At 47.3% G+C, this 15,931-nt stretch overlaps 1 protein-coding gene across 1 annotated transcript; it reads right to left on the bottom strand.

Moving 5' to 3' along the window:
* Positions 1-1,219: 1,219 nt before the first annotated feature.
* Positions 1,220-2,100, bottom strand: LOC109150688 (NDR1/HIN1-like protein 12). The gene is given in 2 exon segments (XM_019298659.1): positions 1,220-1,620; positions 1,622-2,100. Coding segments are annotated over 2 exon segments (615 nt in total). The 5' UTR covers positions 1,985-2,100; the 3' UTR covers positions 1,220-1,368.
* Between the last annotated feature and the right edge of the window lie 13,831 nt (positions 2,101-15,931).

Here is a 15,931-nt window from a genome sequence, read left to right as displayed (position 1 = left end):
GCACATTAAGTATAAACCTCACGCACATTAATCCACCGCACATCCGTACAGGAAGCAACAAATGCACCTGATCCCTTCCCTATATATATATATATATATATATATATATATATATATATATATATATATATAAAATTCTCCTTTAATGCTAATTAAGTAAGATACTTACCCTTCAAGCTCTCCAGCTTCCACTAGCCTTTTGAGTTTTGAGCATATTCTCCTACTACCATTATTCCCAATCGAAATTGGTAAATTTTTTTATCAACTCAGCTAAACACAGGTTAGACCTTTGTTTATTTGGCAGTTTGTATAAAGTCTATCACTTTGAGAGATTACTCCACACTGTTATTGATGAGACTCAATCACGAATTATTATTTTGCATTTTATCTAAGTGATCAACTAAGATGTCCATACGTATAATATTTGTTAGCTATAAACAATAGTGGGCGGCAGCTAGGTTAATGGGAATCCGGAATATATACCCTATACTAGTCAGTATAGTAAGATCAAAAGAAAAGCAAATCCTGCATGCACTAAATCATGCATTAGAATAATTATATTCCTTGTCCGGGCGGGGATCGGAAGAGATAAGAGAATCAATCACAGTAAGGAATAAATGTTAATTATATTTGTAGTTAGACATATGCATACATGCTTTCCTCCAAATTATGTCATCTCATATATATATATATATATATATATATATATATATATATATATATATATATATATATATATTGGCATGTTTGGTAAAAAATTGACTTAAAAGTCAATTTTGATTTATTTGATCACTATTAATTATTTAATTTAATTAAAATATTAATATAAGTATTTAGTTAATTAGTTTTTTGTAATTTCAAAATGTTAAAATTCAAAAAGCTATTCCAATTAACTTTTTGAGAAAAGAAATTATATCAAACAGCTATCAACTAACAGCTAATTTACCAAACACTTTTCTACAACAGCTAATGTTACTAACTAGTTATACCATCTAATTAACACAATCAGCTAACAGCTAACAACTATCAACTAACAGCCATTAATCAAACAAGGCCATTGATTCTTTAATATAATTCAACTCGATCATTGTAAACTATATACTTACTTGAACTCTCAAATTTTACTACCTACTTTTATTTCATTCTTTAAAATTTTGATCTTAACATTTTCTTTGAAATCACAAAATGAAAATAACATATCATCTCTTACCACATCAAAAAGTAAAAAATAGGAATCCATGTAGTAAAACTCTTTAAACATACGTACATATATATATACAAATTGCAACTTTTGCATAACTTGTGCGATCAAAATTAGAAATTAATTATTATTATTATTATTATTATATGAGTTGAGTTGAGTTGAGTTCACACGTGGGTGTTGCATTGCGGAGAAGAAGAAGGAAGCAGAGAGAGTTGAGCAGCACCAAATTGTTTGTTAAACCCAACCAGCACGTCACACTCGACACACACGCCATAGCGTCGGCTCTTTATGGCTCCACCCTTGTATCTCAACTTCCCCTTCAACACCACCCTCAACCCCACCATCCCATACGCCTCATCCATCGCCAATCCGTTCATCACCGACACCGACACGGGCACCGGCCCTCTATCCAGCACGAGAGATCGCCACCGTGCTCTTCGCCCCGTGAGACAGCAGGGGCAGGCTCACCGGCGGTGTGATCGCCTCGTTCTTGTACGAAACAAAAGCCGAGAGATGATCGTAGTGGTAGGAGAGGCGGGGGTGGGAGTTCCTGGTGAGGAGCGTGAACTGCATGGTGGCGGACAGGAGAGGCGGAGACGTGAGGTTGAGCTGGTAGATGGCGAAGCTTACCAGCGTGAAGTTGGGCTTGGTGGGGCGGTAAATCAGCCATAGGATGAGGAGAGTGATGGCAGCTAAAATCAAGAAAATAAGGAGGAAAGCGCACAGGGCTCTGCCTGCGCCGCCGTACTTGTGCTTCTTCTGCTCCTCACCATCTCCCATTTCCTTACCTTTAATTAGTTACAAGCTTGCTAGCTTCAATTCTTCAATGGAAGTATCTATCAGACATCAAATAAAGTTGCGGTGGGCATATATGCAAGTGACGCCAGACAACTAAAAAATACTCCCTCCGTCCCGAATTGGTTGTCTCATTTGCTTTTTGCACGCTTTTTAAGGAATTAAAGTAAATGTTATGTATTTTCCAATTATGCCCTTCACTTTTTCACTTTTGAGAATAAAAGCAAAAGTCATAAGGGTAATTTGGGAAAAAGTAGAATGATGGTGATGTTCAATTTTGGAAAGAGGACAACATTTTGGGACAAACTAAAAAGGAAAGTAAGACATGCAAAATGGGACAGAGGGAGTATATAAGAATAAGAATATATATATATATATATATATATATATATATATATATGGAACTATGGAAGGTATCAGGTGCATTTGTGGCTTCTGGTGCGATTGATTAATGTGCGTGAATTTTATATGTGCATGAGTCTTGTGCTTAATGTGCTTGAGATTTGTACTTAATGTACGTGAGTGTGTAATATTAATGTTCGTGAGTTTTGTACTTAATGTGCCTGAGTATTGTGCTTAATGTGTGTGAGGTTTGTGCTTAATGTGCGTGAGTTTTAATACAATGGAAGCTATAAACAAAATACATTCAGACCACAAACTCAAAGAGATGGGAAGAGAGGATTAAGGGAAAAGAGGAAAATTGTTTTATTAGGAAGAGAAGACGAAGACGAAGACGTATATGATGAAGAACAGAGAGAGTGGAAGAGAGGATTAAGGGAATATGAAGAGAAGACGAAGACGTAGACGTAGACGAAGACATATATGGTGAAGAATAGAGAGAGAGAGGAAGAGAGGATTAAAGGTAGGAAGGGAAGATGAAGACGAAGACGTATATGTACAAGAGCAACAGGAGCACATTAAACATTATTCACTCACGCACATTAAGCACACAACTCATGCACCTTAGGCACAAGATTCACACACCTTAAGTACAAAACTCACGCACATTAACATTAAACACTTACGCACATTAAGTACAAATCTCAAACACATTAAGTACAAGACACACGCACATTGAGTACAAAACTCACGCACATTACGGGAAGCATTCAACCGCACTGAAACCTTTCACTATATATATATATATATATATATATATATATATATATATATATATGGGCAAATTATACCATGAATCAAGATCTACTTTGCATTATAGACCCTAATAAAAAAATACATGTAATTAATTGTTTTTATATCTATAAACAAATTGGAGGTAACTGCATATACAAAATATGTTAATTGTAGACAGATAAAATGTTAACCAACATCTTATTTGTCTCCAATTAACATATTTTGTATTAACTGATAACAATTTATATTTATGTAATTATCATGTTATGTTATGTGTCTGTAATTACTAATCCATGGTATAATAATTTAATACGTTCGTCAAGCCGACGACAAGTGAGATAAGATCGAAAACAATAAGGTACGTAGTAGTCGTGGTCGTAGGACAAAGCAGAGTCATAACTTATAAGCCCGCCCAATTTTGGCAAAGTTACGTTACGTTGTGCAAGAGGCGTGAAACGTGACTCCTTATGGGTTACTCTCAATTTCGATCTTAATTTGTTTGTGTCATCGCTCTTTCCTCTTGAACTGGCTGGTTTCCCGCAAAATATGGCTTCTCTCTCTCTATCTTTTATTGCATTATTATATTATTATATTATTATATTATTGGAAAACAAATTAAAATATCATTTTTTTTGAAAGGAAGTTAAAATATCATTAGAATATTACATCATTATTATGATTTATATATAGAGGCTAATTAATACCTAGGCTGGGGTGTGAAAGTGAGCTAAAATTACTCCATAGTAAGGCAGGTTAGGGTTACTGTAATTAGAGATTACGAAAATGTGAGCCAAATAACGGGACTGCCAGACCCTACACATTTTTTTTTTTCAATAAATGTTAATTCACCAATTCGCCTAAGTGCCTAATTGGTTAACTCTACTACTGCTTGGAGCCACAAACAAAAATACAAAATCACTGCCCACCTAAGTGTCTAACCGTCTTCTGGCCCAATGTGTAGTCTAAAATGAATCGCTCGCTGAAGGTCGAACACAGTTACATAGTCTATGCATTGCCGCTCGTCACCAGTATCGACACGACGGGTGAATATTTTGTCACTTTCTCTAATTTTTAAAATTTTTAAAATAAAAATAAAAACTTTCATTATTGGATTTAAAAGTTTGTGTGAATTGTAATTGTGTGTTTGTTTTTTTTGGTTTATAGTTTATGTTGTTGATTTTGTTGGCTTGTTGCTTTTGATTTTATCTCGTTGTTGTTAATTACGTGTTTATTGTTTTTGCATTAATATATGTCATCATGTTAATTTCAGCTCGATATACAATGTATTTGTCTCAAGAATAAAGTTCACCTTAAGCTGAAATGACAAGTGATACTGAAGAAACACAACCTCCATAATTTTTAGATTTAAGTGGAAGTCAAGAAAGATGTATAAGTCACCCTCCGATCTCGCCAGTAAATAAACGCCGATGAACTCTTCATCTGAGAAAGAAACATTGTTAGCGCATATCGTAAACTAGGTCAGCTAAGATTTCAGTAAATTTGTTCGATTCTTTCCACATTAAAACATGCCGTTTAAGGATCTTTGAATTTCTAATCCAGAATCAGAGATTAAGCGTTTGGAGTGAGGAAATCCTAGAGAGAAGTAGCTTCTCACCGGTGCATTATATTTTAGAGAGAGACTGACATTGAGAAATGAAGATAGTTGTCTGATCTCTAATGTTGTTGTTGTTGATATTTTGTTCATTATTATTATTATTATTATTATTATTATTATTATTATTATTTGTTTATGCTTTTTTTAATTAGTATTATCATGTACAGTAATATTAACATTAATAATAACATTAGAGATTAGTTTTGTTGTAACCTGATACTGCTAATTCTACGCGAGCAATATTTAAATAATACCCGAGACCAACTAAAGCAAGTAAATATCTTTATTGATCACGGTAGAGACCCTAAGTACAATCTACTTGGTTGCTCTGAGTGCCGACTGACTGCGGTCGGGATTCTCTAATAACAACCTATCGATCGTCCAAAAGTCCCCTACACTGTAGCTATTGTGGGTATTTATAGCCGCTGCGCCGGAGACACAAATCCGATCGTTCGGCATGCTCTCCACGTAGCCACCACGTGTCATCCTCCCGGGTGCCCTATCTGTCGCCACAGAGAACCGCCACGTGTCCTTTATCAGCTCCCTCGCCAAAGGGCTACCGCTCGGTGGTTGACACTACCGCTCGGGAATTCCCGGTAGCTTCCCGACCGGGTTCTTCATAAAAAGCCCGACCTGCTATCTGCAAAGACAAAAAGACAAAGACAAAGGCACCTCGGTCGTGGTAGAGCTATGGCGGTCGGGATATTCCCTACCAAAAGCCCCCCAGCCCGGGCCTTTTTGACCGTCCGGGAAAAAACGGGACGGGATGAAGAAGCCCAACCGTCGGCCTTCAAACCGACCAGCCAGCTGTCATTCCATCCCTCGCCACGTGTCGGCCACTGCCGGCCTCGGCGACTGCAACGGTTGCCTCGGAATCAGTGCTGGTCGTGTCACGCAAGTGGACTCGTTTTCCCGCCTAAATGCTCTCCTTTAAATAGGCCCTTGAGGCCTTCATTTGAACTTTCCTCAATCCACTGAAGCAATCGGTACCCTCAGAGAGTCCCGAGCAGCAGTTCAGCGAACCAATCGAGCAAACCAAACTTCAAGTTTTCTTCCAAGTATCATCAACCGGTAAGCTCTTAATCCCTTATCTTTTTCTCCGTTCTTAAATTTGCGTAGGAGTAGGGTAGAACTAACTTCGAACTAACTTCCCGAACCCTGTACTAACCCCGACCGACCTTTAGGTAGAAAAATATGTCGGATTCGGATAGCCAGAACGCTTCAGTCGCAGACTACGACAACACGATCGAGCAGAGCAGCGAGGAGGTGGACATCATGTCTTACTCTCCAGAGGTCAAGCAACGACCACAGCACATACCTGACCGAGCCCCCGGGCCAGAAGGGTCATCGAGCTCGTCGGGGACATCCGGGTCGAGCTCCAGCGGGTCGGGGAGCGATGAGACGTCCACGAGCGGACGAAATTCCCCGGATGCAGGCGTTAGGGAAACGCCTACGAGGGTAATAGGGGATTACCCTCAAGCTGAGCCCGAGGTGGGACACCGGGCAAACGAAACGGAAGCGGTCGAGGAGGACCCGGCCGGGTCGGCGACGCCAAGCGGGGACGGGTTTGAGTTCCTCAACAGCGAGAGCGTCGAAGGCCAGATGAGCTTGCTGACGAAAGGGGAAGCAAGCAGAATCGCGGCAATTCTCGCCGGTCGGGTCGAATTCGACACCAGCAGGCAGCTCGGGAATATCATCGAGCGGCACCGGGGGAAGTAGCTCGGGATGCATTACGATTCGTTAATGGCCCCGATCTCGTTCCCCTTCTCCAGCCTCCTCACCGCATTCCTGGGTTACTACCAGGTCGTACCCGGTTAGATCTGCCCGAACGCACATCGGATGATTGCGTGCTTCCCCTAAATTTGTAGTCGGCACAACTTAGCCTGCACCATGGAGCTCTTCAACTTCGTCTACCAAGTGAAGGTGCTGGCAGCCGCATACGGGGGTGGATTCCTGATGACGCAGTCCCGAGCAGATAAGTGCTCGATTGAGGGGCTGCCCGGGAACAACCGGGGGTGGAAAAATCGGATCTTTTCGGTAAAATATGATCCGTGGATCCTCCCGGTCGAGAGGGTCTGGAGCCAACATTTTCGAAGGCAAGTCATCCCAGTCGAGACCCAAGCCCTCATAGATGCTGTGACCAAGATCTCGAGCGAGATTTACGAGTATCGCATCTTCAAATCGCCCGAGTGCTACGAAGCGGCCCAGCTACCCGACCCGGTTTACGACCTGGCCGAAAAATACAAACCCGAGCCGGCGGGTGTAACAATTGCAAGGATGCCCGCTCGGGGCAAAAGGAAGGGTAAAGGTTCGAGGCTAACTACTTTCCCCGACCCTTAATATTCTGACCGCTCTTTATCTTCCCGATCTAACTGTTTATTTTCTATTTTGCAGAAATGGCCGAATTCGGAGATGACGACACTTCCCTTCCCCCACCCGCCAAAATTTCCCTTGGCGGTAAGAAGAAAGCGAAGGCGAAGCCAACCGGGCAAAAGGAGGTCCCGGTGGCCCGACCCCTGGGGACCTCGACCATCACGACGGCCGAGGGCTTTGTGGTCGAGCCGAGCGACGTACTGATTACCCGGGTGGAAGTCGCCCGGGGCAAAGAAAAAGCGCCGGAACGGGGCGTAACTGAGGTGGGCGGTATCAAACGCCGCCGAGAACAGCATAGCCCGAGCCCGTCAACCGGGCGAAATAAGGACGAGTCGTCCATACTGGCCCGTATCAGTAACGCCCTGCCAGTTAAAGAAGATTTGGGGAAGATGACCCCAACTCAAGTGGCTGAACGGATTGGCCATGACCTGGCCAAGGTAAGCACCTTCCTCTTCTAAACTTTATGCAAGTGCTTCTGATCGAGCTGACTAAACATTTTTCCATTGCAGATCTCCCGAGCGGCTCAACTTCTACAAGGTCGGGCAATGCTAGCCGAGGAAGCCGACCGTCACAAGAAGATGGCTGCTCGACGTCTTCAGGAGGTTAAGGACATCCAGGCCGAGCTGGAGAAGGTCCAGAAGGCCTTGAAGAAGAGTGAAGAGGACCGGGTTCTGGCGGAGAAGGTCGCCCAACGAGCGATCGGGGAAAACAAGGAACTGAAAACCCGACTGGAGAATCCGGACGAGCTGGCCCAATCAGCTTTCAAGGATGACAAAGTAGGCTCAGCCTTCCTCACAGCCGCTCGACGGACCAAGGTCGGGGAGGATCTAATTCTATCCTTTGGTCGGTGGGCCTTCAAGGCCGGCCAAAGGAAGATGCTGGAGAAAGCTCAAAAGCGATTGGGGCAAGCTCTCGAAGGAGACGACCTCCAACTCGTACTGTCTGCACTCCCTCCCGACTTGGCTGATCCGGTCCTTCCCCTTTTGCCTCAAAGGAGACTACGGCCAACCCGACCACGTCAATGGGAACCACCCCGAGCGAGGCGGGTACTTCTAAGAAGGATGAAGCGAAGGAGGCGAAGAAGTAGTGGTTATTTTGTAATGATCTTAATCGGGAGCCCGGTCCCGAATTTGTACCGGGCACTCTTTCCGACAATCAATAAACTTATCTTTTATTTAACTTGTACCGTTCGTCTTTCTTTTCGCGTTTTTAACTTTTAGCCATACACGCGCCGACCCTAACTGCTCGACCTCATGGCCTTTTGGCCCGGTCATGCAGCAATCGAATTCGTTTGAGGCCCGACCTTATGGGCTTAAGGCCCGGTCGTGCATCTGAAATTTTGGCATCATACTGGCCAACCCGATCAGGTTTACCCGATCTCCAGGCCTTGACGAAATTTTTTGAAAATGGGTAAGCCCCCACGGTCGGGTTTTTCCGAGCGACGGGCCTATAGATACTTCCTTGTCCCAGCCCCCACACTATTGTGCCCTCGAGGCATGAGTGAGTGCGATAGTGGAAAGAAGTTGAGTGGATCGGGGAATTATGCTGAGAGCTCCTGGCTTCCCCGATCAGTAGCGTGACCCGAATGTCCGCCGAGGAGGAGCGCTTTTGACCGGTCGATAGGGTCGCTCGGTCGATGTATCTTTACGATGAATTAAACTGTACGCAATGAAGGTAAAGAAAATAACCGATCGGGCCGCCGTATGCAAACGGTCGAGCAATCACCGATCGTATATACATTAAACCCTCCCGCACGCAGGCGGTTAAACAAATGTTTACAACCATAAATTTAATTACAAATGACAACCGGGACTAACTCGCAGGTCGAGCCCCGACTTCGTCCAGAGATTACAAAAAATAGGCTAATGCCTAAACATAACGAGGTGCTCGGAATTCCAAGTCCCCTCGATTACTCGACCGGTCGTTGTCTCCAGTCGGTATGTACCCGGCCGTATGATAGCGCTGATGACGTACGGCCCTTCCCAGTTTTGAGCTAGCTTTCCGCCTTCCAAAGGTTGACTGGCCTCCCTTCGTCGTAGAACGTAATCTCCCACCTGGAAATAGCGAGGGTTGACCCGAACATCCTTCGAACTCTTGACCCGCTTCTGATACTCGGCCATACGCCGAGCGGCTAGCTCTCTTTTTTCCTCGACCCCGTCGAGATCCACGACCATCGCATGTTCGTTCTCCTCCGCATTGTAGGTTCTCTCTCGATCGGTCGGGATCCAAGCCTTGATCGGGAGTCGGGCTTCTGCTCCATAAACCAGGGCGAAAGGGGTTTCCAAAGTAGCTTCCCTCGGGGTCGTCCGATAAGTCCATAACACATATGGCAATTCATCGGCCCAACTACGACCAGCCGAGTGTAGCTTCTTTTTTAGACCTTCCAAAATCGTCCGGTTAGCGTTCTCCACTTGTCCGTTTCCCTGCGGGTAAGCCACCGACGACCGGACGTGGGTCGTCCCGATCGTGGCCAAGAAGTTCTGGAAATACTGGCTTACGAATTGGCGGCCGTTGTCGCTGATGAGATGTACGGGCACACCAAAGCGGGAAATCACGTTTCGCCAAAGGAACCGAGCACACTGCTGAGATGTGATCGTGGCTAAGGGCTCGGCTTCTATCCACTTGGAAAAGTAATCGATGGCGACAATCACGAACTTTCTCCGACCGGAGAGCTGAGGGAAGGGGCCCAAGATGTCTACCCCCCACCTAGCGAAGGGAATTGCAGTTGTGACCGGCTGATAGAAGGTTGCCGGTCGTCCTGGCATTAGGGCAAACAATTGACACGTCTCACATTCCCGAGCTAACTTTTAACAGTCTAGCTGGAGGGACGGCCAATAGTACCCGATCAGCATGATACGACGGGCTAACGATCGGCCTCCTTGATGTGAAGAACAAATTCCCGAATGCAATTCCTTCATGACCAGATCGGCCTCAAATGCGGTCAAGCAACGCATAAGAGGGCCTCCATACAATCGCCTGTAGAGACGACCGTCTAAGACTTGGAACCTCGGGGCTCTAAGCTTGGCCTTCCGAGCACGCTGAGGGTCGTCTGGAAGTCGACTGTGCTCGAGGAACTCCTTCAGGTCGGTGATCCAATTATCTTCTACCGGCTGGATTGGATTGACCGGTAGGTGATGGATGCTATGTCTCGGGATCACCAAAATCCGAGCAATTTTTGACATGTGTTCCGGGGCATCCTGAGCCAACTTAGACAAGATGTCCGCGTCGGCATTATCCAATCGGGGTATGTGCCGGATGGTATACCCCCGGAACTGAGCAAGCTTCTCCATGGCTAGGTCTCGGTATAGCTGCAGACGCTCTCCATTGACTTCATAATCTCCGAGAACCTGCCCGACCACGAGCGCGGAATCTGTTTGAGCTCGAATGTATTCAGCCCCCAAGTCTCGAGCGCACTGTAAGCCGTTGACAAAGGCTTCGTACTCGGCTTCATTATTGGTCGGATGGAACTGATACATGAGAGCAAAATAGACTTTGAATCCTTCCGGGCTCGTGACCACCACTCCTCCTCCTGCTCCTTTCTTGCTACTCGACCCATCAGTAGCCAACGACCACCACTCAGCCTCGGGATCCGCAACCTCGGGGGGTCGGGTATCCCGGGCGGTGCACTCGACCAAGAAATCAGCCAAAGCTTGACCTTTGATAGCTGGTCTCGGTCGGTATTCGATCGCGTACTGGGTCAGCATTAACGCCCACTTGACTAGGCGACCGGATGATGAAGCAGTTCGGAGGACTGGCCCGATCGGCTGATCGGTCAACACGCGAATCGCTCGACCCTGGAAATAGGGAGCCAACTTCTTCGCAGCAATGTATAAGGCGTAGACGACCTTCTCTAATCGGGAGTACCGGAGCTCGGGACCATGTAGCGCGTGGCTTACATAGTACACCGGTCGCTGGACCCCTTCCGGATCGGTTCGGCACAATACTGCGCTTACTGCACGATCGGAGACGGCGAGGTACACGTCTAGCTCTTCTCCGAGCTCGGGCTTTGAAAGCACGATCGGTGACATGAGATATTCCTTTAGCTCATCAAAAGCCGCTCGGCATTCTTCGTCCCAGACGAATCCATTAACCTTTCGCAATACCTTGAAGAAAGGTAGAGCACGCTCGGCTAACTTAGAGAGGAACCGGCTGAGGGCTGCCAACCGACCGGTCAATTGCTGGACTTCCCGAACGGTAGAAGGTGGTTGCATGTCCAGAATCGCTTTTACTTTGGCCGGGTTGGGCTCAATTCCTCTCTTGGTCATCATGTAGCCGAGGAACTTGCCGGTCTGAACCGCAAATGTGCACTTGGTTGGGTTCAGCCGCAACTGGTACTTCCTCATGATCTGGAAGCACTCCCGGAGGTCCCGAGCGTGGTCGGATCGGTCCCGACTCTTGACCAACATATCATCAATGTAAGCTTCCATCGTTCGGCCCAACAGATCGGCAAAAAGCATATTGACCATTCTCTGATAGGTCGCTCCTGCGTTACGGAGGCCGAACGGCATCACTCGGTAACAATACAACCCATCCGGGGTCACGAAGGCTATCTTGCTCTCATCTTCATGGTGCATCATGATTTGATGATAGCCCTTGAATGCATCCATGAAGCTCATCAGCTCGGCCCCAGCCGTCTCGTCGACCATCTGGTGGATACTCGGTAGAGGATACGGGTCGAGCGGACAGGCCTTATTGAGGTCGGTGAAGTCTATGCACATCCTCCAAGCTGGGGGTTTAGGAACAAGGACAATGTTGGCCACCCACTCGGGATAGATCACCGGTCGGATGTGCTCGATCGCCGCCATCTTCTTGACTTCTTCTCTAACAAACTCGCGGCGATCGGACGAAAGGTACCGGGTTCTTTGCACGACCGACTTTGCTGCGGGATCGACGGCTAGCTTGTGGCAAATTACCGATCGGTCGATCCCGGGCATGTCTTCGGGCCCCCAGGCAAAGATATCGGCATACTCTCGGAGTATGGCCAAGATTTCCGCTCGGAGCTCGGGGGTGAGGGCCCGGCCAATCTTAATCTTCCTATCCGGTCGGTCCTCGGATAGGGGAACTTCTTCTATCTCCTCGGAGGGCTCAGGTTGTTCCTTCCGATCCTTAGCCTCCTCCTTGGCTATGGTGTTCACCCGGGAAGACGGACCGGAGTCACGTCTGTTGACCGCTCGGGTGTAACACTTCCGGGCGGATTGGACGTCGCCGCGGACTACACCGACCCCATTGGGGGTGGGGAATTTCATGCACAAATGGGGCATGGAAATTATCCCACCGATCTTCATAATGGCGGGTCGGCCCAGGATAATGTTGTGGACGCAATGGAGGTTGACCACAACAAATTCCAGCTCCGTCTTGATCGACCTTGGAGGTGTGCCGATCTCAACTGGGAGCATTATCTTTCCCTCGGGGTAAATAAGAGCCCCGGTAAAACCCGACAGTGGTACACCGACCGGAGTCAACTCCTTCCTGTCAAGGCCAAGTTTCTCAAACACGTCTAAATAAAGGACATTTACACTGCTGCCCGTGTCTACCACAACCCTCTGGACATTCGTCCCTTTGACATCAATCGTGACCACGAGCGCCTCCATGCCGTGGTCGCCGCTGCTGGGTTGATCTTCCAGGGTGAAAGTTATGGGCTCCATCTTCTGCCTCTTCCCGATCTCCCGGGAATCCACTACGGCGACCGGGCAATTACTCTGCGGTCGGGAAGCGTCTTCCAATCCACCGAAAATAACATGGATGGTCGGCTTTCCTGCTAGTCGGCTGCTAGACGGAGGGTCAGGGTCCCGTCGGTCATCACGACGATCATCTCTTCGATCGTCTCTTCGGTCCTGACCTGACCGATCGGAACGGTGATGGGAGCGCCGGTGATCTCTCCGATCGGTGTTCCTCTTGGGGTCTTCTCTCCTCCCCACACACTTGTCCAACTTCCCAAGATTGAGCAAATCCTCCAACAGTTGGCGCAAGTGGGTACACTCTTCAGTGTCATGCCCAGCACATCAATGGTAAGCGCAATGCTTACTCTTGTCAGGACCATCTCGATCGGGATGGGGGAGCTTGATGAGATTGCACGACTGGGCATATTGCATGGCCTCCGCTGCGGATCGGTTCAAGGCCGTAAACTCACCAGGCCTGGTGCGGGATCGGGGATGGTCGTCAACCGATCGGTGTTCCGCCCGCCCGGCTGGTTTACGGGACGATGACCCGACCTCCTGCGAGCGTTTTGCAGCGTTCGCCTCGCCGGCGTTGGCATAATCTGTGACCCTTCGAAGGGCCTCCTCATACGTGGCTGGGGGGTGTAAAATGAAATCTTGATATAAATACCCCGCCCGGAGAGAGATGTGTAACATGTGAGTGGCGGTCGCATCATCCATGGGCTCAACCTCCCCGACCGCCGCCTTCCACTTGATGAGGAAGTCGGTCAAGCTCTCGCCTTCAAGTTGCTTGGCCTTCTCCAGATACATATAGGGCTTCCTCACCACTTTGGAAGTGATGAACTTTCTCACAAACTTAATCGCCAAGGTGTCAAACTTGTCGATCGAGCCCTGCTGCAAGGTTCGGAACCATTCCGCCGCCCGGCCGGTGAGCGTGGAATAAAAGGCCCTACACATTACGGCGTCTGAGACACCCTTCAACATCATATTGCTGTAAAAGTCATTAACATGGGCCTCAGGGTCCGTCCGGCCATCATAACATTTCTCTCCAGAGACCTTTAAATCAAGCGGGTAGGGCTGAGCCATCACTGCCGCTGTAAAAGGCATCTGGTGCAAGGTCGATTGGTCGACCGGGGGTGTTGCAGGGTGCGCGTTTCTAAATTGCGCAAACTCCGCCTAGAGGTTGTAGAGCAATTCTCGGGTCTCGTTGAGCTCGGCGGCTTGGGCAGCTTGGGCTGTATCCCGAGCGCGTCGCCGTCGGTGAGATCTCGACCCGCTATACCCGGATGAAGCCTCCTGGCTGGCCTCCTGCATCTGTACGTCTTCTTGCTGGCGGTTCGGGTCTTGGGGTCCCAAACGCTGACGCATCTCCGGTCAAAGACGATTGAAAGCTGCCGCTCGGGCAGCTTCTTCGGGATCCTCCGCTTGGGCGGGAACCTCGGCTGCTTGCTGGGCCTGCCATGGTGCCTCCATCGCATCAGCACCCCCCGACCCCAACCGCGAACGAGCCGAGCGTCGAGTCTGGGAAGCGGACTGATGCTGCGGCTCTACCTGTGCGGTCGGGTAAACTGGAGGGGCGGCGGCTGGAGCCGTGTAAGCAGGCGTATATGGTGGATATCCAACCGGGGGAGTGTAGTACATCGGTTGGCCAGGCCAATACCCGTACGGCGGAGGTGGGACCGGGTACGGGTACTGACCGGGATACATCACCGGCTGTTGTTGATACGGCTGACCGGGTGTTGGGTATCCCGGTTGAATGTAATTCACCGGCTGTTGGGCAGCCGGGTATGTGTTGGATGGATGTGGTGGTGACAGATTAAGATTCAAGTCCACCGTCTGACCTTGCTGTTGGGTGGCGTGGTGATCGGATGAGCTCGCTGCATCCACCTGGTCGTCGGCGAAATTGTTGTATGCCCACGGATACATCGTTGGAAAGGAACCGAGTGCTCGTCAAGACGTTGCTTTCTTGCACGGGTCCCCACAGACGTCGCCAAAATGATACTGCTAATTCTACGCGAGTAATATTTAAATAATACCCGAGACCAACTAAAGCAAGTAAATATCTTTATTGATCACGATAGAGGCCCTAAGTACAATCTACTTGGTTGCTCTGAGTGCCGATTGACTGCGGTCGGGATTCTCTAATAACAACCTATCGATCATCCAAAAGTCCCCTACACTGTAGCTACTGTGGGTATTTATAGCCGCTGCGCCAGAGACACAAATCCGGTCGTTCGGCATGCTCTCCACGTAGCCACCACGTGTCATCCTCCCGGGTGCCCTATCTGTCGCCACAGAGAACCGCCACGTGTCCTTTATCAGCTCCCTCGCCAAAGGGCTACCGCTCTGTGGTTGACACTACCGCTCGGGAATTCCCGGTAGCTTCCCGACCGGGTTCTTCATAAAAAGCCCGACCTGCTACCTGCAAAGACAAAAAGACAAAGACAAAGGCACCTCGGTCGTGGTAGAGCTATGGCAGTCGGGATATTCCCTACCATAACCTATTAGCTCAAACATCAAAGGAACGATAGAAAGTGAAAATAAGAGACAAGGCCAAGAAGATATTCTCATTCATTCATCTGTGTATTACATACATCTATATATAATATACAAATATAATGGAAGACATAATGGAGACATAAATACAAAACCGTTACAACTGTTATATAATCTATAATAATGTCCACATAATGATATATTTATAACACTCCCCCTTGGACATTATTTGTCCACGACCTTGCCTCGTTAAAAACTTGCTAGGAAAACCCTGTGGGAAAAACCTAGACAAGCAAAGAGTATAATAGAAAATATATTCATGCATCATTAAAAACTTCACTAGGAAAACCACGTGGGAAAAAACCTAGTTGAAGAAAAGAGTACATGATGATATATGTAGAAATCATATATTTTATTGGTTGCCTCATTAAAAACCTTAACTCAAGAAAATTCTGTGGGAAAAACATAGTTAAGGAAAAAAGAGTGCAACTATAAGCCTTCAAGGCATAATCTTTAGGATTTTCGGGGTCTGTTTATTTAAGTATTTATTTGCAACTCCCCCCATTGACATTACTATATCATACTCATGTCCCGTTAAAAACCTCATTAGAAAAACTCAGTGGAAAAAATTAGTTGAGGAAAAGAGTGAAGGATGTA

Source organism: Ipomoea nil, unplaced genomic scaffold, assembly GCF_001879475.1.
Source record: "Ipomoea nil cultivar Tokyo-kokei standard unplaced genomic scaffold, Asagao_1.1 scaffold2280, whole genome shotgun sequence".
Taxonomy (NCBI): Eukaryota; Viridiplantae; Streptophyta; class Magnoliopsida; order Solanales; family Convolvulaceae; genus Ipomoea; species Ipomoea nil.
The sequence above is the reverse complement of the archived record's forward strand: the minus strand, read 5'-3'. Positions and strand labels throughout refer to the sequence as shown.